The sequence below is a fragment of the Ursus americanus genome, chromosome 1 (genome assembly GCF_024610735.1).
Source record: "Ursus americanus isolate L20-20 chromosome 1, mUrsAme1.1.p, whole genome shotgun sequence".
NCBI lineage: Eukaryota > Metazoa > Chordata > Mammalia > Carnivora > Ursidae > Ursus > Ursus americanus.
In genome coordinates, this window is record NC_142127.1 from 16,991,133 (window position 1) to 17,015,948 (window position 24,816).

Sequence of the window (24,816 nt, forward strand, 5' to 3'; positions counted from 1 at the left end):
TGTTCTTCTTACGTGTCTAACCTCCTACTACTCGCTCTACCTGGAATGGCTTCCACATCATGGCTTGCTGGAATCCTAGCTGACTTTAAAAGCCCAGCATGAGCAGAAGTCTGCTTTGACCTTCTAGCCTCCTGGACCCCTTGGCTGAACTCTTTGTGGCACTTTGGTACTGTGTTTCTGCCCCACAAGTTCTTTAGGTAATGCTAACATCACTTACGAGTGCAGACCAGTGCTTTTGTCACCATCCTGGGTCCTTAGCCACTTGTCGTGTGCCCTTCTCATGGCATTGAGCATGCCTCCATTCAGCAGGTGTTTGCTGCATTCCTCCGTGAGCCACACAGCCCAGTGGCCATGGAGCCTGCCCTGTGGAGCTTAACCTCTAACCAATGATACTCCCCACCTTTTGTGGAATGCCTACTGTGTTCTAGACACCAAACTAAGCACTTTATTTTTTTTTTCACATAACCCTCAACACAGCTTAAAAGAGGTAGATTTTTCTTCTCACCATTTTGCACATGAAGAACCTGAGGCTCAGAGATGGTGGGTGATTTGCTCAGGGTCCCACAGTAGCAAAGAGCAGAGTGAGGTTGTAAACCCATGTCTGTTGACGTCCGAGTACATAGTTGTAGCCCTTCTTGAAGCAGCTGAGTGTGAGTGAATCGGGAGGAATGGGTAAGTATCCTAGGTTCTCTATCCTCTTTCATGGTACCATGTTCTGTTTCCACAGATTGAGCCATACATGCCATATGAATTCACATGTGAGGGAATGCTACAGAGAATCAATGCTTTCATTGAAAAACAGGTAAGGCTCTTCAAAGGTCCTTTTATCCCATTACCCCAGGGGGCTCTCATGAGCAGCTAAGAGCTCATCATGTTTCTGTGGTTATTTTCATGCTTTGGAAGATTCTAGAAGCTGGATAATGGCTTGATGGAATTTTGAAACATTCACTGTCATGCTGTCACAGGGGTGTCACACTGTCAAGGGACTTAGTGTGTCCTTGGGTTAAGAATGTTCTTTATGGGGGCACCTGGGTGGCTAAATCAATTAAGCGTCTGCCTTTGACTCAGGTCATGATCTCAGGGTTCTGGGATCGAGCCCTGCATTGGGCTCCCTGCTCAGTGAGGAGTCTGCTTCTCCCTCTCCCTCTGCAGCTTCCCCTGCTCTTGCTCTGTCTCTGTCTCCGTCTCCACTCTCTGTCAAATAAATAAATATAACCTTAAAAATTTTTAAAAAAATGTTCTTTATGATGGTGGAAGGTCAAAATGGAAACTTCGAATGGGAGAAACTGGGTGGTCAAGGTGAAGCCCTCCTAAACCATCAGACCTGTGTACCGAATAGGTTCTGAGGGACATTACGAGAACTTGGGTGGGGAGGGGGACAGAGAGACGGTTCAGTGATCCTGCCTGATCTTCATTTCTCACCCTAAGAAAGGCAGGGGCTGAAACCAGGAAACCCCTGGTTTCTAAGCATTCCTTTAATATATGTTCAATAATTCCAAATATGTTAGGACGTTTTAGTGGTTTTCAGATATCTTTTCAAACACGACCCCTTTTCAAATGAAACTTTACATGAAGCCTAAGTATAAAACAGATAAAAGGAGGGTTTCAGTGCTGAAGTGGGGGAAGAGGGCCCAAGAGTCCACCACCCCCAACAGAGCTTGCGAACTCTGGCTGGTGCTCGTGGCAGTAAAGGCCAAGAGCACCATTGGCATCTTTCCGTAACATCTTAATTCCTTAGTCTTCAAACGCAGCTCAGAGCTACAAATAGATTCAGAACCCCTGTGGGCAGGGCAGTATGAACTCCTTGACCACATTTCGGGAATGGGGGTCTCCTCTTAGAAGGCAAAGCAGAGTGTCTTGGGATGATCAAAAGATCTTTACACAATAGGAGATGAGGAACGTGCAGGCTAAAATAGCAATGGTGTATTGAAAATGGAAGTGGGTGTAGACTGGAGATCCCAGATAGGTTTCTAAGGGAAGGTTGGAGGCGACAGGCTGAAGAGCTCCAGGACAGTCCTGGATGCTGCTGTTGGAGAGGGAGAGCGGTGGGCACAGGCTTCAGGGCAGTGTGTCTGATATTCTGGATGCCTGTTCGTGGCCAGAGGGCATGCTCTGCAGCCCCGCCAGCTGGTTCGCAGTTTTTTGGTTGTATGACTTAAGTGTGTTCATCAGCTTCTCTGGACCTTAGTTTCCTCTCCTGTATGATAAGGATAATAACAGACTTCTTAGGGCAGGAAGTGCTCAGAACAGACCTGGCACATAGTGCTCCGTAAATGCAAACTAGTACTGTTGATTACTTAATAGATGATATTATGTATCCTATCACAGTGTATAATTATATTGTGATATCATATAATGCAATATACTGTGACTCATCCAACTTTACCACAGAGCTAAGCATCTGAATCATCGCTTCATTCAGTCTTCATGTAGTGCCTTGATTGACAATGACCACATCAGCATCCTAACTCGAGCAGCCTTTTACGTGCAGACTTCACGGCAGTGCGTACCGAACACGTCCCAGCACGTTGTCTCATTCGGTCCTCACAGTATCCCGGGAGGTGGCAGGAACAGCCCCACTTTCTGGATGCCGGGGACTGAGATTTGCGGTTGTGGGCTCACATGTCATGGACTCTGGGTTCAGTGCTGGTTTGGTCTGAGCGCAGGCGTGGCCTAGTAGCATTGCGGGGCCGCAGGCGGGGCAGGTATCCTAGTGCTGGACCTGTCATCTTCATTCACCTGCCCGCAGGTGCCGAGAGGAGCTGTGGGTTCTCCTCTGGCAGGAAGTTTTAAGCTATCACAGCTCTTACCACCATCACAGGAATCGAGCTGAGATTGTACCCCCTGGGTCTCCATAGCTGCTTCTGAAACTCACTTCCTCCTCTCCTATCTCCACTTCCTCTCGGGGAAGACGGTTCCTCACCACCACGTAGAAAAAGACTCTATCTTTGAAGCCTTCTTTCCTAAGACTCTTGAATCCCAGCCAGTCCTTAAAAGTTCTCATGTGGCCCATTGTCTGTAAATCTACCACTAGCTTTGCTTTCCAACAGGAATTTCGCATTCCCCAGAGTGACCTGGCTCAGTGCTCCGTAATGCAGGAGCACGCCTGGTCCGTTCACCTCCATATCCCCAGCACCCCGCCCGGCATGCCATAGGTACACAGCAACTCCCATTTGAAGGCACGAAAAAAAATGAGAGCGTGTGCATGTGCTTGTGCTTTTCATTCACGTGTCCTAGGAGCCAGGAAGCTCATCTTGGACTTTGATTTGGATACATGCTAATAAAGCTGCCTTTGCACATGAGCTCCTCAGCAGAGACTCCTGCAGAGCCCTGCAGGTCACAGAAATCCAAGGCTTTCTCTTGCCTGCTATGGTTGATTCTCCCGTCCACTGGGTAAGCTGGAGCGTGCTGTGGACTGGGCTGGGAGGTCGGGAAGATGTCAGGGGACGAGTCCCTGTCCTCAGGTAGCTTCAGGCCTCCCAGAGAAGCCAGTCAAGTCCACAGGCAATACCACCCCCACAGGGTTGGGCCCTGTAACAGTGATATAACCGGGATGCTTAGGGATCGCGCCACTCAGCCTGCAGAGGGGGGAAGCGGGAGATTTGGGGAAAGTGTGTCCAGCAGCTCCTGACAGCAGACTGAGGGGGTTTGAGAAGGACTGTACAGGTCATAGACGTGAAGGACTGTACAGGTCAAGACGTAAAGGCCCGTGGGGGAAAGAGAAAGCGTGGTGAGTTATCGGAAGTTTAGCGATGACCGAAGAGAGATGATGTGAGAGGCAGAGCTGGAGGAGGAAACACACCATGAGCAGATACTCAGGCTCAGCCAGAGCATGCAGACTTGATTCTGGGACCACAGGAAGCTCAAGAAAGGTTTTAATGCAGGGGGAGGGCAGTGAGACTGTCAGTATTTTAGGAAAACCTAGGAATCTTGTGTGGGGGGCATTTCCTATTCAACATTCTCTCGGTGCTGCTACATAAGCCAGAAAGAGGCTGATTTTGAGTTTATCCCAGGCCTCTGTGGAGGGTTTTGTTGAAGCCATAATGTTCCCCCAACTTCAGAGAGGGGATGGGAAGTCAAGACCCCATGGATTCACAGGTTGGGTCTTCAGCCTCTAACAATTCTCTCCAGGCCTCAGTATTTTAGAGCTCAGGGTGTTCATTATTTTTGCAGCTAGAGTATCATCAAAGAGCAGGGAGACTAGAGTGAGGGGTGTTTCTGGTCTGAACGGAAAGCCTGGAGCTCTGAAGGTGGGGGAGGCAGCTCAAGCTTCCAGTCCCTTGAACCGTAGGAGCGCTGCAGCCCTAATTAGGCTGATCTCTGCCTTCAGAGTCTTCTGTGTGATCTGCAAGGGGAACAAGGAAGCTTTTATCTCAGAACCTTTTCAAGGTTGTCCATCATGTTCACCCAAGGCTACAGGACCCAGGGGAAGCCAATTGACAGCAATTGAGAAAGCCCCAGGCTTCAGTGTTCCGTTGAGCGGGTGACAGCTGGAAATCTACCTCACACCCAGCCAGCCCCGGGCTCACTCCCCCAATGGGAAAGAGTCCTGGCTTGAGGGAAACCACTCGCTTTTTTCCCTTAATGCCCCACCTGCACACACCACCGCTGCTTTGCTGTACTGGTAATGTTGATTTCGGTTGCGCGCTCTTCCAATTCAGCACTCTGTAAGAAGTGTTCTCTCCGGCAGCGAGGGAGGAACTCGGGGGTGGTGCCACGGCAAAAAATCCCGTGTAATCTCAGATCAAGAGCATTATTCTTCCCTAACCCGAATGTCCAGGCCTGTTAAGGTTCTCATGATGCATTTCTTGGGAAAGATTTAGGTATTTGCCTCAGGCCAGACTATTAGAACAGGTCTTTTGAAGGAATGGCAATGTTCAGGTTGCTTTCTGAAAACCACGTGTATATTCCTGATTCCTATTTTCTTTACTTCCTGTAAAGATCCTGTAAATGTACAGAATGATTATGCTCATTTTATTTTGCAAAGAGCTGTGTAATTCATGTGAAAAGCATTCTGGCGATATGGAGGGAAAAATGAGTTAACCTCAAGACCCACCGTGGAATCAGCTTCAGATCCTGGGAAACTGGCTAATCAGAGCCCATCTTGAACTCCCTGGCGAGTGTTGGAGATGCAAAGACAATGAATCCGGATAGTCCAGGGTAGCAAGGAGTGGTGGTGGAGGAGACAGGTTGCAGGGGAAGAGGAAGAGGAAGAGGAACTGAAAAGGGGACAGGGTTGGCCCTAGTTGGGGGAATGTTTGCTCTTTGGAGAAGTGGACAGCTGTTGTTAACCTAGCCAGTCCTGATCCCAGAGACCCCAGCTGAGTAATACTCCGGAGTCAGGCTCCACCCCCCACTCTCTGTGATGTTGGGCAAGTTCCTAACCTCCCCGTCCTGTTGCTTCCTCTGTGCGTGGGGATAACACTACCTACCCCAGAAGGTTGATGGAGGAATCAATAGATTAATGCAGGTTTGGGCCGAGAGCAATGCCTGACAGAGAGTAGGTCCTCGGGAAGCCTCACTACTTGCTGCTGCAGGAGCCCAGCCTCCAACTGAGGTGTGCTTTTTAGAGAGCTTCATTGAGATGTGAGTTACCATAAAATTCACTCCACGTAAGGACACAATTCAACAATTTTTTAATCACATTGATAGAGATGTGCCTTTACCACCCAGGTCCAGTTTTATAGCATTCCCATCATCCCGTTGGCAGTCTTTGCCCCAGCTCCCGGGCATCCACGGATCTGTGTTCTGTCTCTGGAGATTTGCCTTTCCAGGAGATTGCTGGCTTCTTTGACTCCGTGTCATGTTCATGAGGTTCATGCACGTTCATGTATCACTACTTCATTCTTTTTTCATTATTATTATTATTATTATTGCTGAATAGTGTCCCACTTGTGGATCGACCACTGTTTGTTTATCCATTCACCAGCTGACGGACACGGGTGTCGTCTCCGCCTTTGGGCTGGCGTGAAGAGTTTATGAGCGTTCTCATGCCTGCGGGCGTGTGTTAGAGGATGTGGTGGGTCTGGCTCGCTCCTTTAGGAAAGAGCTTGTTGGCTCGTTGATTGGCATGTGTGGAGCTCATGCATGGAGATGGGTCGCTACAGCCACCTCCTGGGTTGCACCTGTGGAGACACAAATCCACACCCACTGCTGGCCGTCAGCGCAGCGGCCACCTGGGAAAAAAGGTCACTCCTTTGAGGACAGCACAGGCCGAGAATGGGAGATACCAACGGGCAGCTGAAATGTTTTTAATCCAGTCAGTATTTATCAAACACCTTTTCCTGCCAGACCCTGGATCTCTCAGCTGTAACTTAACAAATGTGTCCCTTACCTCCCATCCCAAATAGCTGGCCGAATTTGGCCCAAACCCCAATTTCAAGGCCTAGAAACTTTCCCTTCCTTTTTCTCTCTTTCGTCTTTTTTCCCCCCAAATTCCTGGCCTTACTTCCTCTAGATCCTGCCCCCAGACCTGGGTCTGCATCTGTCTTCTTGGCTGCACAGTTTCTATAGAAATCCACTTGCACCTGATATGTCCTGGACGTAGTAACTCTGTTAATGGTTTACCCAGGACTGGGTGGAGCTGGAGGGTTTGTGGAGGAGATCCCGTCACAACCAACCAGGAGAGAGGGGGCAGGCCAGCGCCTCCACCCCATGGGGAGGGGCGGGGGGCAGCGCCCCATCATCTTCTCTGCTCTTTGGCTGTTTCTGGGAATCCCATTTTCTCCATGCTGTGACTTGGCCTTTGTGACAGAGGCAGCGCCCTTACTTCTGTTCCACAGTCCGTTTTCTTGACTTGTGCCAACAGTGCTTTTTCTCATAAAGCTGTTGACAGTAAACCTTTCTTATTAGAGTCACTGGAGGAAAATCTCAGAATAGTCAAATTTAGGGGAATTCGGTGACTAGTCGAAATAACTGTTAGAGAGGAATGCAGGTGTTCTGTGTTCTAAGTGAGCTTGTTAACCTGCTTGGAAATTATTACGTCTCAACCTGGCTGAGAAAGCCTCTCTGAGGTAGAGTATTGCCCCTTTCTACTTTTTTTTTTTTTTTAAGATTTTACTTATTAATTTGACAGAGAGACACAGCCAGGGAGAGAGGGAACACAAGCAGGGGGAGTGGGAGAGGAAGAAGCAGGTTCCCAGCAGAGGAGCCTGATGTGGGGCTCGATCCCAGAACACCAGGATCACGCCCTGAGCCGAAGGCAGACGCTTAACGACTGAGCCACTCAGGCGCCCCTGCCCCTTTCTACTTCTTTCAAAGCTCCAGGATGCCAAAACCATTCGTTTCAGTTCAACAGCTCCATATTGTGCACCCGCTATCTGCAAAGCTCCGTGTTTGTGGGCAGTCACTAGCTCCTCTTCAGCCTCCAAAACCCAGCCCAGAAGTCCCTATTTCCTGGAAGCCTTCTCTGACTGCTTTCACCACCACACTACCCATCCCCACAAAGTTAATCGTTTACCTACTCTACGTGGCCTTTACATCCTGTTTGAACATCTGTTTTCTGCTGTTCTGTAGTTCTTTAAATGTTGGCCTCAACATTTAACAGCCAGAGCTGTGCGCAGTGACTCCCTGGGACCTTCTGGACCCCGCCTTTGCTACTTCTGGCCCCCACCACGCACACTCTGTTCCTACCACGTAGAGTTCCATGCTCCTCCGAAAGCCTGCTAGACACTTCCTTGTCACAGCCTCTGATCCTGGCTTGCCTCTGTCTAGAATGTTCTTCCCGGGTAGTTGCATGGCTCACACATTTATTCCTTGAGTCTTTTCTCAAATGCCCCTTCTCAGTGGTACTTTATCTGGACGCCCTCTTCCCCAGCAGTCTCAATCCTTTTTCCTCACCTCATTCTCTTCTAGAGCACGTACCACCTTTGAACATATTTTTTTTTCTTTCTCATTGAACATAAGGTCTATAAAGGCAGGAGCTTGGTGGTTCCTTTTTTTTACCAGTACCCAAGGGCCTAGAAAAGTTCCTTGCATGTAGTAATAGTAAGAGCCAACCTGTAGGTGGTGGTGTTCACATCAGGTGCTTTTTTTGAACACTTAAGTGTTACAGTAGGTCTGCGGGGATGCCTGAAACCTCGGGTGGTGCCAAATATATATACTACGTTTTCTCCTATCTGTACGTGCCTATGATAAACTATGTAACTATGATAACTAACAATAAAATAGAACAATTACGACAATATACTGTAATACAAGTTATGTGACCGTGGTCTCTCTGCTGATGTCTTACTGTCCTGTGCTCACCCATCTTGTAATGCTGAGAAATGATAAAATGCCTGTGTGAGGAGATGAAGTACGTGCTGTGACGTAGCGTTAGGCCACTGCTGACCCTCTGACAGTTTGTCAGAAGGAGGGTCGTGTACTCTGAGACCACAGTTGACACAGAGAGCTCAAACTGAAGAAAACAAAACTGCAAAGGGGTTGCGGGGGGTAATTCTGAACCCTTAGGCTTTTCTGCTTCTCAGCAAGTCTTTTGTTGAATGAACGGATCAGCGGTTGGGTGAGAGACAGAGGAGGAGACGAGGCAGGTGGGCATTGCCATATTCGCCTGTTCTGAGGTGGAACAAAGTGGAAGGCCTCTAGCGTCCCGTGAACACCCAGTCAGGCTGGCACCTAGGCGTGAGAAGAGGCTTATGTCTGGGGCGGCCAGTTCAGTTGTGCTCTGCGGGTAGTTGGGCAAAGCAATGGCTTTCATAGACCAGTTGTCATACCTCAGCCAGGCTGAATTGCCCTCTGGACCTGGTAGCAGATAAGGGTCTACCTTGGAATATTATCTTTACCACCTCTAGGTGCCTTCTTAAGAGTCACCTCGTTTTCTCTCACCAGAATTCTATAAGGACTGAAGGACCTTTGTAGATGGGAAAGCAGGCAGCGAGCTTGAGGGCTGTCTGTGGGTGTCTGTCCCCCGCCTGGAGGCCAGAATCGCACCCTCACCCCCACACTGCCTCCTGCCTCACCTGGCATCATGCTTACCAGGACACCTTCAGGCTCTCCAGGTGGTTCACGAAGCCTTACAAAGGTCCTGCTGCTATTTGCACTATGTCTTATCCTCCTGGCCCCCAAAACAGACTCCTGAGAGGATGCCAGACCAGCCCACGGTGAGCCATGAGCCAGGGCGCCTCGGGCCCAAAAGCTCACGTAAAAGTGAGCTGATAAGCCTGCCTGTTGAAGGGAACCTTGAAGATGTCGGCCGTCGTGGTTGACTAAGAAATGAGCCAGTGGGGCAGCTCCGCCCGGCAGCACAGCCTTGAGGGCACCTCCCTTCGTGCAGACCCCACAGTGCCCTTCCACACAGGAGTTGCTGGGCTCCATTTATCCAGGGCTGCCCCGGCCTCGGCCAGTGCCGACACTACAGTGCCTAAACCCTCCCCGCACCCCATCCAGGGCAGAGGCAACCACTCCGTGGAAGGGTGAGAGCAAGGAGCTGAGCGTCCGCGGAGCACCTGCTGCTGACCAGCCTTCGGTCGGTTCCGTCAGCTCAAATCCGGGCCTTCCGACTTGAAGCACTTTCCCTGGTCTAACAGCAGAACCTTTCTCCTTGTTTCAGTTTTACCCATTGGACTGCTTCACATACCACACGAGGCCGAGAATGAATAAGAAATGGTTTCTTAAGGGTCCACCAGACGGCACAGCTGTAGGGACCCTACCCTCAGCTCTAACAGCCTGTAGGTGTTGTCTGAGGAGAGACATTCTGTGTTTTCTTACAAGCTGTGAAAGCCAGAATTTGAGCCTTCGGCTGCCTTGGGTTTCTAGCTTCCCAGCCTCATCCAGGGGTGAGCCACGCTGAGTCCTGGAAGCAAGGAGAAAGATTCTCACATGGCCTCTAGAGATGCACTGTGTAATCTGATTTGGCTTCCTGTATGTCCACCCGTTCGGTATGCCCAACATAGGCTTTGGCATTGCATTTAAAATCACCTTATTACAATACTTAAAGGCTATAGACGTTCTCAGATGGCTTCTAAAGAAGTAGAAGCCAAGTTGCTTGCATTAGCCAGCCAGAGAAACCGAAAAGCAACACTTAACCTTTTCCAAATATCTGTGCACCTGCTCAGCTCTGATCAATAACTCCATTGATCGTGGTGTGTTTTCCTTCGTCCTGTTTGGTGACAGTCATCCCCATGGGATGGACAGAGTACCAGAGGGCAGCCAGTAGTAAGCTTCTGTACGCTGCCAGGTAAGAGAGCGACAGCCACCAGTGAACACTGCGATCCTGTTCATGTAGTCATGGCGTCACCCTTAGTAACAACAGCCAGTCCATGGTTACAGTGTCGCCCATGGCTGAGCAAGCGCATGGATTGTGCTCAAGATCGTCGTGAATCGGGTGCCTGGGTGGCTCAGTCAGTTAAGCGTCTGCCTTCAGCTCAGGTCATGATCCTGGAGTCCTGGGATCGAGTCCCGCATTGGGCTCCCTGCTCAGTGGGGAGGCTGCTTCTCCCTCTGCCCCTCACCCCACTCATGCTCGCTCTCTCTCTCTCAAATAAATAAACAAAATCTTTAAAAAAAAAAAAATTCGTCATGAATCTGAAGAGTGAGATAGCGTCTTCCCACCTGGTTCCTGGTCTGTCTGTTGTGGCGCCCAGGGCTGTGGAGCAGGACGCTCTGCTCACCCTCCCACCATGCATCACTTTCAGAAGGTTAGGCTGGTCCTCATGTCTCTAATCCAGTGCATTTCTGTCATCTCTGCATTGGTAGGCTCTGTGGAATCTTCTGTTTCCAGCTACTGTGAATCCATGTTCAATCCATGTTCGAGATGTCTCAGCCACACTCAGTGAAAGTGTTTCTGTTAGCCCCCAAACTCACTCTCAAGGAGTCCAGTCCCCTCACTGTAGAGTCATGTGAGGTGGAGGACCACAGCGGGTGTGCCTTTACTTGGTAGGGTCCCCATCACTGATCGGAGGATACTAGAATGGAACCCAGCACTGAGTACTCAGCTACCCGCCAGTCACCTTTGTCAGCATGTAACAGCATCACCTCCTTCGGGAAGGAGGGAGGGAGAAGCAGGAGCCATAGGAAGTCATCAGTATTATCATCTTCATTTTCCTAATGAGGTAGGATGGGGCCTCACAGCCAGCTGCCTGCAGAGCCTAGAGAGCATTCCCTTTGCTCTTTTCTGTTTTCTTTTGCTCACTAAAAGTAATAAAGCACAAATTTAAAAAAAAACAAAAACGTAAGCAATACAAAAGTGCCCTCCTGGATACAGCTCTGGCCTGCTTTCCAAGGCTGCACCCACTTCATTGCTAAGGGACCGGGCAGTGGCAGGTCCCACCTGCAACTCTAGGCCCACCTGCAGTGCTCCACGTGACCAGCCCAGAGTAGGGGCGGGGGCATGAAACATTCTCTCTCCGGGTGCCAGTTCTGGGAGCCCAGGGCCCTGAGATTACAAATCCGCTCCTCATCTACACAGAGCAAGGAAAGGAAACATGAAGAAAAGAAAATATTCCAGAAGGACATTCATTGGAAAGTGAATTTCTTTACCTCCAGACCATGTTACTTCGTTCCCTTCTCAGTGGCTCCCGTACCACCCAGACAGATTCTTGTAGGAGCATATGCACGTTAATAAGCATCTTTCCTGCTTCTCCCCCCATGCTTGACACAAATGGAAACACACTATACACCATCCTTCACCCTGCTTCTTTCAGCGCTCGGGATGTCCTGAAGAGGTTTCCGAGTCAGCACGTGGAAATCTGTGGCGTTTTGGAGGATTGTTTGTGTTTAAATAGTTAACTAGTGAAGTATTTCAGTTGATTTCAGATCTCAGATTATTTCAGCTCTCTTGCACCTTAACAGTGCTGCTGTGATGTTCTGTGTAGGTTTCTTTGGACCCGTGCGTCCCCATATATCCGTAGGGTGAATTCCTACCAGTGGGATTCAGAGCTCAGGATCCTGAACAGCTCTGAGCACTCCTGAGGGCTCGCCCACCCCCGAAACAGTGCCGCGGTCCCGTCTCTTCAGGTGTCCCGCACAGATAGCACTTCTGCAGGTGGTGCAGCCCGGGGGCTCCAGAAGTAGGCTAGGATTCCAGATCTAACAGGCGAGCGGAGCTGGCTCTGGCTGTGGCTCGTGCCTGAGTCCCCACCGCGGGCACCTGCTCAGGGCTGCCTCAGGCACAGCCGGAGTGAAAGCCTGGGTTGTGGGTCAGAGAGCTCCCTGCTCCTCGTGGGCCCTTTGTCCGGCCCCGCGCGGTCCGTGTGCTCATCCCCCGGGGTTCCCGCTCGTTGAACCACACAGACGGCTTCCTGGCCCACCCTCATCACACCCCACTGCCCACCCTGGGTTTTCCTCGGACGTGCTAGCTTCCTGAGCTCACGTCCTCAGGCTGTTTCCCTAGCTGTTGAATTAGTGCGGCCTTACAACCGTTTAAAACTCACGAGCCCTGAGCCCCGACCAAGGCCCTGACCCTGCAGTGGGCTCCCCCACTTCCTGAAGCCAAACTAGCACTCGGGAAACAGTGTCCTGCTAGTAACTGCCACAGTAGGTAGATGCTGCAAAAGCCTTTGGAATTGGAGCGAAGAACAGAACGGCTGGTGAAGGTGGGCCCGGAGATGGACCTTCAGGGGTGGAGGCTTCAGATAGCGAGACTGATGGCGCTGGTAACGAGCGGCTACCCTTGTCATTGTAGGACTTCTGCCACGGACAAGTGATGTGGCCGCCCCTCAGTGCCCTGCAGGTGAAGCTTGCTGAGCCCGGCCAGTCCTGCAAGCAGGTGTGCCAGGAGAACCAGCTCATCTGTGAGCCTTCCTTCTTCCAGCACCTCAACAAGGACAAAGACCTGCTCAAGTAAGTGCTGGGGGTGGAGAGCACTGGCCCAGCCTCCAGCTCACCTCTGGGTCAGAGCTGGGGGAAGCAGGTTGCGACATGGTCCCCCCCCAACACACTCCGCCCCACTCCCCCAGAAAGTTAGACCAGCAGTTTTGTTTTAGGTGGATGGGATTTAGAATTCGAATGGGGGTGTTGTGTTTGCAGAAATAAGGCCGTGTTTGGGATTGGAGATTGTGGGAAGGGTTCGGTTTGTTCATGTCATACCCGGGAACTGTGGGAGTGGAGACGGGCACAAAGCACAGCCTGGAGGGCCCCACCGCTGGGCTCCCCTGGCAGAAGCCAGGCCTGCTGCTAAGCCCCAGCAGAGCCTGAGCAGTGCAGGTGGCAGGCGAGACTCTCCAACCCTGGAGTGCGAAAGGAACAAGGAGTAGGGGTCGGGGGCTGGCATTGAACTACCCGCAGCAAGTTCTGTTGCCACCTTCCCCTCCTGTGGCCCCTGTCCCGTCTTGCACTTGATTCCAGCACCCTTGGCACATGGAGCAGGGCAGGGACAGGATCAGGCCTGACTGCCGGTTCCTCAGCAGGGAGGCAGGGGCGGCACAGGGACCACAGGCTGGAGCGGCGCCTGGATGGGGCCTTCTGGATGGCTTGAGTCCTTCCCCTCATGCCTGCATTACTTGTGGTGATCCCATCCGTTTCCCTTGGCATTGGCAGATCCCAAATTTCTACATGAGGTTTCTTCTGGCCTCTGACCCGTGACCCCTGTCAGTGCTAAATCTGCTCCCTGTTTTTATCACACCCACCCTGGGCCTCCTCTTACTTAATTACCGAGCCCCACACCCCATAGCTCTAGTTAAGAGACTTGCTGTCCCAGCCCTAGATGTTCAGCGGAGCAGTGGTACTGTGCAGCCCTGAAGAGGGGATTTAAGAAATGCAGTGTGCTCGCTGCCCGTGGCTAGCCCTTCCCCCGTTCCGGCTTTATGCCCTGTTACAGCGGTTGGCCACTGTGGTCATCTGTGCACAGAGGGCTGAGCTGGCTCGTCCTGTCTGTACATCTTCTTATTCTCAGGCATGGTATAAAACCCTTCTTAGAGAGAGAGCTTGGCCTCTCGCATCTCTCCTGCGGGAAAGTTCCCCTGAGTAGGGGGTGTGGAGGATGCTGGTTTTTCCCATTCTTTTTTTGTGAAGACTGAGCTCAGAGGCCACCTTGATTCCACTATCAAAACAAAGGCCAGAAAAGAGTTATTGTGGTGCCCTCCTCCGTCACCAGTGAAACTTTGTGAGAAGGGGTGGTGGTGTAATACAAAAGGAAAGATGGTACTAGAAGCTTCTGTTTCCATAGCACATATCCTGAATTTTGGAGTCCTGGGAGGGGCTTCCTACTGGCTCCTTTTGGAAATAACTACTGTAGCAAGGTAGCTTTTTGAGAACCCTGAGTCTCTCTCTCTCTGTTTATCTGAAAGTCTGGGTTCACTGGGGATAGACTAGGGACAGTGCACACACAGCTGTCTCCGTGCAGTCCCCATCTCCAGCTCCGGAGGGGAGGACACAGGAGAAGTTGCATCCCGGGAATGGAAGCCAAATGAGACTCCTCTACAGCACAGCCCTTCCTTTCCGGCCAGGCAAGGGTCAGGGCTTCTGCCCGGGTCCAATGACCAGGGCCTGGCTCAGATAGCTTAGGGCCCCATACAGCTGGCTTGTCGCTGGAGCAAAGGTCTAGGTCCAGTAGAGGGACAGAAGGGGGAGCCAGTGGGTTAATTTCCTCTATTCCATCCGTTTTCTTCCCTGCAAGATGGGGGACCCCACGTGATGGTGAGGTAATGTGCCACTGGTGCCCAAGACGGAGCAGAACGGCCCCTTCGTCCAGAGAGCCTTGGGCCCTGGAGCAGGCTTGAGGCTGCCAGGCCAAGACCAGAAAAGCCAGTCCCCTCTCCCAGCCTCCTGTCCACCTCCTCATACCCTGCAGAGCCCATGAGGGCAGAAGGCCTCGTGGGGCTGTCCCGTGGCCAGCCCCTGTGCCATGGGATTGCTTCACAACCCTCTCCCAAACCCCACGTGGCTTTGTGGGTTTTCTCCCAAGGAGGCGGCGATGAATGCTAATTCTGTAATAAAGCTATCTGAAATTAATTCCCTGAATGTAAGAGCCCTATTGAATACCTTGTTCCTGCATTTGTAAATACTGATAATGTTGTAAAGCCCCAGCTATCTGGTGGTCTACTGAGTGCCTCCTCCATGTGAGGCAGTCCTGGCTCATCCATATTCATGGCCAATTAGCGAAATGAGTGGCTCCTACAAGCCCATGCTACTTTTTCTTCTCCACCTGGGGGGCTGGTTCTCAGCTTAAGCTCCTTTTAGTCTTTGGGTGCCCATGACCTTGAAGAACCATTGAAGAACCTTGAAGAACTGTCTATCCCCACTGTGTAGTAGGAATTGTTATCTCATAGATCAGGCCCTTTGGAGTGTCCCGTGCCATCATCTCAAATCAGGGGCAATCAGGCAGCTGGTCGTGGAGTTCCTGTTCACGCAGGGCATGGTGTAAGTGCTGGAGAGAACATCATGATTCAGGTGTGCCGCCGCAGACCAGCGGCGGGGGGGGGGGGGGGGTCCAGAGGCAGAGGCCCCAGGAAAAGCCAGAGTCCAAGCTGGGAAGGCCCCACAGGGAGGACCTTGGCTCCATAAGTAGGAACATGTGTTCGTGTGACACTTTATTTGTAACTTTGCTACCTTTTCAAGTTACAGCTTCTAAAATATTAAATGATTGAGTTTGGAGTTTCTTTTTGAAGATGGGAATTCTAAACCATGAAGTCTAGACCGTGAGCATTTTGGCACCTGAGTCAGAGAGGTCATGAGTGAGTCTGGGGGACTTGGTGGATTCAGAGTTGGATAAGCAGGGCAGGGGCTGAGGGACGGGGGGAGCTCAGGGGCAGGGAAGAGGGGAAGCGTAAGACCAGTAGGTGGGGTCCTGCTTGCATCCTTTCATCCTGTGTCAGTTTGTGTCGTCAGGAGGGAGGAGTTCTTTCTATCCTCTCAGGATGTAGGCAGCCCCATGGGAAGGTGGGGCTTCGCCTTTTTATTCTTGGTCAAGAGCTATAAATGTAAACCAAGGGCCGATGGGCCTCAGAAGCCCCCTCCCGTCCTGTAAGAGGCCAGCTGGGGAGAGGTCAGCTCCACAGGGCCCTACAGAAAGGAAGCAGCAGTGTGCTAGGGGTCCCTGAGTGAGAGTGAGAGAGTATGTGTGGCAGGGGGTGGGAGGGGGGAGAGACAGACATCACAGAACAGGAAAACAGAAACAACAGCGTGCATACTCTGCAAAGGCAAGGGACCCACTGGTGGGGAATGAGGGCGCTGGTTTCCAGATACACTCCAGCAATTGAGGAAAATCCCCTAATCAGAGGGAGTGCTCCCTGGGGGCACAGTGGTTGGATGGCTTCCACAAGTGTCTGTAGCCCTGTGTGCCCCAGAGCCCCCTATCACCTGAACCTTCAGGGAACTGCCCTTGACAGGTTCCGTGTCGTGCTGGGGACTGCCTGCACCCTGAGCTCTTTGTGGTGGTCTCTGGACATCATCCCTGGGCAGGCCTCTTCCGCAGCGGCCTCAGCTGAGATGTGTTCACAGACATGTGTACACGTCTGCTCACCTCCCGGGAGCACGTGCCTGGAGTCTGAGCTGGGTGACCAGGGGCAGGAGCAGGAGGGTTTCTTGATGGCTCCTGACAATTAGACCCTATGGGATCTGAGAGTTGGAGAGCTTTCCACACCCCTGGTTAGCAGCGTACGAGGCAGCAGGCTTGAGTTAAGACATAGCAGCTATGTCTTAATTTTGCTATAATTAAATTATATATAATATATATAATATATATAAATAAATTATGCTATAATTCACCTAAACAAAGAAATAACGTAAGCATAAATCTATATTGTAAAGCTCTGTTCCCTCTGGAATCCTGTAATGCACAGCTGAGTTCTGGAGAACCCTTTCTGTGGGTAGGCCAGTGGGGGTATCCTGCAGAGAACCTAGTGGCCCCAAATCTTTTTTTTTTTTTTTAAGAAAATCCATAAATCCCCACTTCCTGCCCTTGTTTTCATGGTCCGTGACCTTCACGGTCTGGGTGCCCACATCTCCCAGCTGGCCCACCAAGACCAGAGGTGTTAGGGCATTTAGAGATGTCACGGAGCTCCCTGGTGACTGCAAGAGCAGCCTCCAAGTGCGTGCTGCCCTCCCAAGCACCGAGAGCTGGGCAGGTAGGCTCAGAAAGGCCCCAGCAGATGGGCTGGGAATTGCCCCGTTCATGTTGGCAAGGGCAGGCACGGGCCAAGCGGTTCGTGGGCTGGAGGAAGACGAGAGGGGGCAGGAGTACTGGGGAGGAGGATGCTTCCCCCCCCAGCGTTTGGAAGCATTCCAGAGGCAGCAGGAGACCTAGAGTTCCCCCATCTGGATCCCCACCCTGTCAACAAGAACGGAGATCTCCGTGAACAAAGCGACATGGAGATAATTGGCATGTGTGTACATGCCAGCACAAGGTGGGGAGGGCGGTGGCAGAGCCCATACCCTGTCTGCCCAGCCAGGGCGACCACGATGATAATGACGATGGTTGTGGTAACGGCAGTAGTTACCATTTATCAAATACTTACGCGGAGCTACATTCTGCCAAGTGCTCTATCAGCACTGATTTAATTTCTGCCCCTCCCCCATGAGTTAAGGATTATTTGTTCCCACTCTACAAAACTGGAAACCGAAGCAAAGAGAGGCTCATGGAGACGAAGTCAGGACTCAAACTCAGGGCCGCCCAGCCCCCCTACACCTTCTTCTCTGAACCGGTCCCCACCTGGCACATTGGGACACCGAGCTGGACACCTGCCGAGGCCTCCTTGCTCTCAGGGCCACAGGGTGGGTGGGACCGATGTACCCCAGGCCAGAGGAGAAAGGATGTGGCTCTTCTTTAAGATAACAGGCTGGCCGTGTTGGTTAGCCCTGCAGGCAGTGGCCCCAGTCTGAGTGAAGCAGCAAAGCCACAAGGGTCTACAGCCCACAGACCTTCCAGCTGTGGGGAGACGATGGCAGGAGGAGCAGGGGTGCGGGTGTGCAGTCAGGGCTTGGGTTTGAGGTCCTGCTGTGCATGTCCTGAAGCCTCAGGCACTTATCCTCTCAGGAGGGGGTGGGAGGGAGCCTACCATGGCCATGGACCCAGGCGACTACGGAGGCCCAGAGAATTGATGCCCCAGGACCCTCCCCCTCCCCCAGGAGACCATCTGATGGCTCTCCAGCAGGAGACTAAGGCCATGTCACATGAATCCTTTTAAACCGCCAATAAAAATATTAAACGCAGTTTTTCCAAGTAGTTACATAATGTATGTCTTTGCCCCCGTTCTCGCTCCCCCGCAGGAACCGTTGTTAAGGCTTTAGGTGTAGCCCTCTCGAGGTTTGAAGCACACGCACACAGGTTGAGCCGCTCTGCATCTTCTGTCACTTGCCTTCCTCAAGGACAGCTCTTGCATTTCTACCTCATTCTTTCTCAAGGGCTGCGGAGACCTCTCAAAAAGCACAGATGTGCTGCAAACTGTTCAGCCCTTCCCCACTTGATGAGTATTCAGATTATTTCCATTTTTTCTTCCTTACGATGCTTCGGTCGGTAGCCTCGAACACACACACCTTTCTTGAGCTGGACTCCTGGTGGTGGGGAGTGGCTAGGTCAGAGGGTGGCTACCATTTCCTTTTTATGACACGTGCACCCAGCATGCTCCGCGCACCTCAGAAGGTGGGCCCGAGGAGCCAGTGACAAGGACTGTCCCCGCCTCTCCAACCCTTGTGCCTTTCTCTTCCTCTTCAGGTACGAGGTGACCTGCCAAAGCTCAGAGCTGGCCAAGGACATCCTGGTGCCCTCCTTCGACCCCAAGAACAGGCACTGTGTCTTTCAAGGTGACCTCCTGCTGTTCAGCTGCGCGGGCGCCCACCCCCGGCACCGGAGGATCTGCCCCTGCCGGGACTTCATCAAGGGCCAGGTGGCCCTCTGTGAAGACTGTCTATAGCGGCCCCTGGCTCGGCCCCACACTCACTCTGGGGGGGAAAACAGTGGCTCCGGCCCCAATGGGACAGGGCCAGGGGGCAGACATCATGTCCTTCAGGGACTCTTGCCAGAGCCTGAACTTTATGCTGGAAGGTTTCGAATTAGTATTGCTCCTTCTGCGGTCCGAGCACCACAGCGGAGTTCTCCCCAAAACAGAAGGAGCAGATGCCAGGCTGGGAGCCTGGCTTCTCCCTGGCACAACTTTGTTTTTATTTCTTGAGGAGACTGTGTCACTGCAGCTGCTCCAAGGTAGAGAGTCTCAAGATTCATTTAAAACAGAACCAGAGGAGGAATGGAGCTTGTCAGAAAGAACTTTATACGGGAACATTCCTAAACCCAGTAACTTATTTATTTGGGAGGGAGGGAGGGGGAAGAGGGGAGGGCAAAGAGGGATGGCTCACATGTCTTGTTTCTCTGATTTCCCACTGTTTACCGTCCACCTTCACTGTATTATTACTCCTGTCTGCTTCCGGAAGGAAGCAGGAGGGAGACAGGGTGCACTGTGGGGCCGGTGGCTCACTTGAGGGCAGCTGCGGGGACCTAGCTCCTCAAAGTGGATGGTGGCAGAACAAAAGAGAATCTTGCGTGTGCTTGACAGATGGCAGCTAGAGGACAGGCATCTCCTGGGCATGAGGGGACATGCCTGTGTTGTTGTCCTGAGAGCCCAGCCAGGGACCAAAGATGGGGCCGCTTTGCAGTGAGAGCTCCTTTCCTTGACCCTCTCCCCTTCCCCCTCCCTCCCCCCATCACACATACCCACGCAGGGACGCATACACCTTGGCCCTAATTTCTGATGAGGATCCCTTTAGGAAAAATGCAGGATTGGGGAATTGACATTTGTTAGTTTATGGTAAATCCACCCTCCCTCCAACGCCATTGAAAGGAGGAAAGTAGAAACATGGGTCACAGTTATTTACTCCTGAAGAGGGTTATCCGAGCTGGGTGTGGACAGGCATGAAGCTAAGAACTGGTGATGACACCAGAGCTGTGCTCCAGACAGGTAAGGGCTTGGGTTCTGTTCCTTCTCAGGGCTGATGTCACCAGAGTCACAGGAATGAGGCGCTCAGTGTACCTGATGTTGGCAGGGGGGGCAGGGGCAGGCCAGGACGAATGTGGTGTGTGGTCCTGGCCCATCACCCGTGGGTGTGAGTGTGTGTCTTGCGCAGGGTTGGCTCTTACTCGAGGCTTGAAGATTCTGAGAGGGATATTCTGAGTTGGCAGGTTGGCCCAGTCGGACTCACGGATGCCCCCACTAGCCCCTGGAGTTCCTTGTCTCTGCCAAGGCGGGAGCTCCCCACGCCCATCCGGCCCTGCTTCAGAGCTCGGGCTAGAAGTGTGTGTGTTTCCTGTGAAGCCCCTGGCACTTCCAGCCTGCTAACAGTGAGCCCTCTTCTCCTTCTTGCAGAACATCCCAGTCATGAGTTGTGGCGTGATCCACCCAGCCCTCGCTGGTGGTTCTGAGTGCCTTGGTCACCTAGCACCACGCTCCACCCCTGCAGCTCTGTGCTTCCCGGCACCCTGGCTGCCATCGGGACAGCCAGTGCAACCTCGGCCGGGCAGAACGGTCGGGCAGGGCTGATGGCTGGGTGGGCCTTTGGGAAGGGAGCTAAACCAGGAATCCTGCTTCGTGAGGACCACAGGGCATGTGGAGCCTTTAGGTATGGCAAGTTAGATTGTGCCTGCTTCTGGAATCTTCCCTAGTGCATAAATAGTATCAAATGCACAGCCAGCCTTTTTATTTCTTAGACTCTCAAGTGGGTCTGAATTTCACCTCTAATCCCAGAGAAGGGAGTGAGGAGCAGCAGCCAGGGTCGCCCCCAAGCTGCGGGTGACAGGGAGGGTTCTGACAGGGAGACCTGTGCCCTGAGCGTGGGTGCAGGGGTCCCCTCAGGAACTAGCTGAAAGCACCGTCTGCCTGGGCCAAGCAGCAAGGGCTTAAGTCCAGAGGGAATCTTGGCGTTAAGGTGTGTGTGTGTGTGTATGAATATGAATATGAATGTTCCTGCAAGTTTTGCAAGGGCAATTTCCACTGTAGGAGAAACACTGCCTTCCCTGTAGTTAGGAACTGCTTTTCCCTATGAATGGGCCTCTGGATTTCACCCTAGGTTGTGGGAATTCCCCTGAGCTCCGAGGGCTGCAATTCCTGGGCCAGTGCCGCCCCCTCCTGGGCTCTTCTGGGAGCTTCCAGAGGTGAGGATGTCATGCAGGCATTGGGCCAGCAGGGGGAGCCTGCGGGCTAAGACTTGATTCTCTAGCTTGGCCAGATTAACCCATTTTGCAGAGCTGTTTCAATAAGCACAGGGACTCAGAAGGAAAGGAAGCTGGAAAGCACGGTTCCAAGAAAGGTGCTGTGCAGGCCTGGCGCTCCAGAAGCTGCAGGGATTGTTTGTGGCTGTCCTGTTTGCTGAGCTCAGGGCCTCTCCACCTCCCCATTCCTCTCCTCTCCATCAGGACTCAGGTCTAGCAGTCCAGCCGAGCACTTTCCCACCCTTGAAGATCGCTGTGCCCCACCTCCCCCGCAGTCCATTAGTGGCCAGAAGAACCCCGACTTCCACAGGTGGGGCTTCTGCTTCTGGGGCAAACCCACACTCCATGTGTCCAGGGCATTTTGAACAGAGGCAGCAACACCCTAATGTATAGCAGCTCCCAGGGCACCACTGCTATGGCCCAAGTCTGATCAGTGTCCACCCCCTCCCCAAGAGGAAATTGGGGAGGGGGCTTCCATCTGTCCTGTGTGGAAGGGGCACGGTTCCTGGATGCCCTGGGAGAGGACTGTGCCTCTCAGAGTATAGCTGGGAGCCTTTGGTGGTTTTGCTACTGCCAATCTGAACAGAGTCCTACACCAATTTTTAATTGATTTCCACAGGGACAGAGATCCTAAGTCAGGATCAGTGTCTTCCTGTGTCGTAAGCATACCTTGCCTGTCTGTACGTTTTTGTCCATTTTTTCTCCTAAGTGAACTTTGCCCCCCCTTCCCCCGTGATCCTAAATTCTTAAACATGAGGGAAATTTATCTAATTTATTAAGAGAAAGCTTTCCTTTGAAACATAAACACTTTCAGGAGTGAAAACTCCCGAAAGGGGAAGCACACTTCTTTTAATGCCAGTAAAAGCCTCCTTTATTTCATGTATGTAATTTGATTTGCACATGTACAAATGGAGACACTTTTTTTGCGTTTTTGCCAGATTGGGTTTTCATCACTGCTTTAGTTTGCCTTTTTTGCGTGTGTTTGTTTGCTCTATGTTTTGAAATATTAAGAGTGTTTCTTTGATATTTATTGTTTTTCTGATGTGCCTTTTCACTTTTCTTTGGGGTTGGTTTTTAGAATCTGGGTACCATGTAAGGAAGATCGCAGACCCCTCCAGTTTGAAGATAGGACACATCCTTGTGTCAACAAGGGTGCTCAGGCTGGGCACCAGGAATACCTTCCCAGCCCCCTAGGCCACAGCATCTGTGCTCTTACACCCCCCGTGAGGCCAGGAGAACCCCCAAGAGAAGGGCTGGCTTCCTCCCGGGCTGCTCCACATCTTTGGATCTGAGGGACTGCTGGTCACCAACGTGCCAACATGCCTGTGCTCTCCACAGCTCAGGCACCCGGTGAGGTGTGGCTGGGGCAGAGGACCAGTCCTATCTGAGAGGTTGCACTGGGAGAAGAGCAGTCCCCACTGAAACACTTGATCTGATTATCATAAAGGGGAAAGAATATGCACCTCTGTTGTTTCCTTAGGGAACGCAGGTTTATTTTAGTAAAGGTGATAAAACTGGATGCTGTGTACAGGTGGGTTTGTGCTTTAGAGACCAAGGCAGGCCACCCCATTTCTCCAAGGTGGTTTACCTAGATTGTGTGTATAATTGGGACAAGTACCACCCTTTGCCATGCCCCCAAAATCCTTGATTTAAAAAAAAGAAAAAGTCTTATTTTGTTAACGACAGGCTCGGTTGTGTTACTCTCCCAAGCCTGGATTACTTTATTTATTTTAAAATATTTTAATTTCCCCATTGGCTTCGTTCTAATCCCATCCATCCCTGTAGGGCTGCCGAGCATCTCCGTGGGAAGAGATGGATGGACAGAAGTAGATGCAGACTTCTTTAGGGAGGTGGGGATTTCCTCAAGCAGAGGGTGAGTCCTTTCATTCCTGTTGCTTCAGCACAAACTGGAAACTTACCTTTTTATAGCAAAAGGCCAGATTAGCTGTATAGTCTCAGATGCAGAAAAAAATTACCCTAGCTTTTTTAGCACTTAGGGTGTTTGTGAGGATTCCGTGTTTAGCCGTGTCTGGCACATAGTAAGCCCTCGTAAATGTTAAATATTGTTTATTATTAGCATTTCATAAAATTTGAGAAATAAAGAGCTAAGTAATACCTACATGAAAATACTCCTCCAAGTTGATGGAATGTTGTAGGAATTTCTGGTTTAGGATGTTAGGATGTCCGAGTCCCGTGCCCCTCCTGCTGGTTGAAATGTTACTGTACCCCTGAATGCACGGATTTGCAGATATGCCTGACTTCAGCCCCAGATGCAGCAAGGCTGTAAGAATGTATAAACTGGAGATGAAAAGGGTGACCCACATGCTGGATCTCACCCCACTGATGTCTTCTGGACCATTCTAGGGTTGTTCTTTGTAGAACTTTTTGAGCTAGAATTAAAATAAGTTCTATGATTGTACCCCTTAAATCAAAGTTAACTATATTCCTCTGAAATGAAATAATAAAGACTTTGTGTTTTATTTAAGGAGAAAGGAATGACCAGTTGAACCTTCTCATTCCCCAAGAAGTCCCTTTGCTGATCCCTGCTGGCCGCAGCGGCCCCTCCACAGTCCAACCCACAGGGATCAGATTCTGGGCTGGTTAGCGGTCACGTGTTTGTTTCCGCCCCATTTCCCTAGAAGACCCACCTCTCCCCTGGGCCGGCTTGGCTAGCCTGGGGACTCCAAGACTATCTGACCACTCAGGTGGAACTGTGGTGGGCAGAGGGGTTGGGGGGTGGTCAGAGTGTCTTCAGAACCACTCCCAAGAGGCTGCTCATGGTTCAGTGATGTTTTCCCAAATCACCTAAATACCAGTTTGCTTTTTGTTTTATTGGGATTTAGCCTCTCTCTTCCCTGTTGTAGAGTTTTCTATCTATCTTGGCACTATTCTGGCTAGACTGCAGTTGGGAATATGGAGGAGTTTGCTGGAGTCCGGGGTCCTTCAAAGTTCCTTTAGATTCTTTCTTTAGCGGAATCAGCAGTCTTATATGTTTGTGGGCATAAGAGTGGAATTCGCCTTCTTCAAAGCACTGTTCCCTCTAACCCCAGATTCTGTGGCGCCTTAGGACCCCCCCCTCCCCCGGCAGCTGGTGAGGGACAGCCGGGGGCCCATGTCTGGGGGGCAGGTGCTCAGACAGGCGAGCAGTGCCGCGGGCCTCGAAAGCCTTGCCGGAACAGCAGGATGGGACCTTAGCACGGTCCGCCGCCTCCGTCAAAGCCAAGATGGAGCAGAGCTGGGAAGCAGTTTGCTTGCTGTCATGCCCAAGTATTCATGGGACAAGAGCAGAACAATCGCTGCCAAAGGAGAGGGTGACATCCTTTCTACTGTAGTTAGTTGCTGTCACAACCTTGATGTCCTTAAGCTAATGGCCGTTTGCGTGTGTGTCTTCAAACAGCTCCTGGTACAACCGTTTTCTACTGTTCACTTCTGGGGTTACGTGGTGCGGGAGTCTGCAAATAAGGTGTCGCTGTCCAAATGTACTGTACCTGCATCGAGAACACTGCTTTGGTTTCCAATGTTGTAGAGAAAACTAGGGAGAACTTTATTTTTCAATAAACTTTTGTTGTGTGACAGGTGGCAGTGGTTTTTGGGGGTCTGGGCTGGGTGCAGGGTCCCCTACGGAACAAACCCAGTGGCATCCGCTGATGACGTCACCACTTGCAGACACCCTGCGGAAAATGCTGATGAGAAGGTAGGTGTCAGGAGTGGGGAGGGAAAGGTTTTACTCGCGAGCAGTCTTT

General features: G+C 51.6%; 1 protein-coding gene across 13 annotated transcripts in view; it reads left to right on the top strand.

Moving 5' to 3' along the window:
* MGAT5 (alpha-1,6-mannosylglycoprotein 6-beta-N-acetylglucosaminyltransferase) overlaps positions 1–24,646 on the top strand; it is a 332,386-nt gene extending 307,740 nt beyond the window's left edge. For all 13 annotated transcript variants that reach the window (XM_045783126.2, XM_087857425.1, XM_045783144.2 and 10 more), the window contains 3 exons: positions 728–802; positions 12,623–12,780; positions 18,590–24,646. In XM_045783126.2, coding sequence (XP_045639082.1) covers positions 728–802; positions 12,623–12,780; positions 18,590–18,788 — 432 coding nt within the window. In that variant the 3' untranslated portion in view covers positions 18,789–24,646. The remainder of the gene's footprint in view (positions 1–727; positions 803–12,622; positions 12,781–18,589) is intronic.
* Positions 24,647–24,816: the final 170 nt, after the last annotated feature.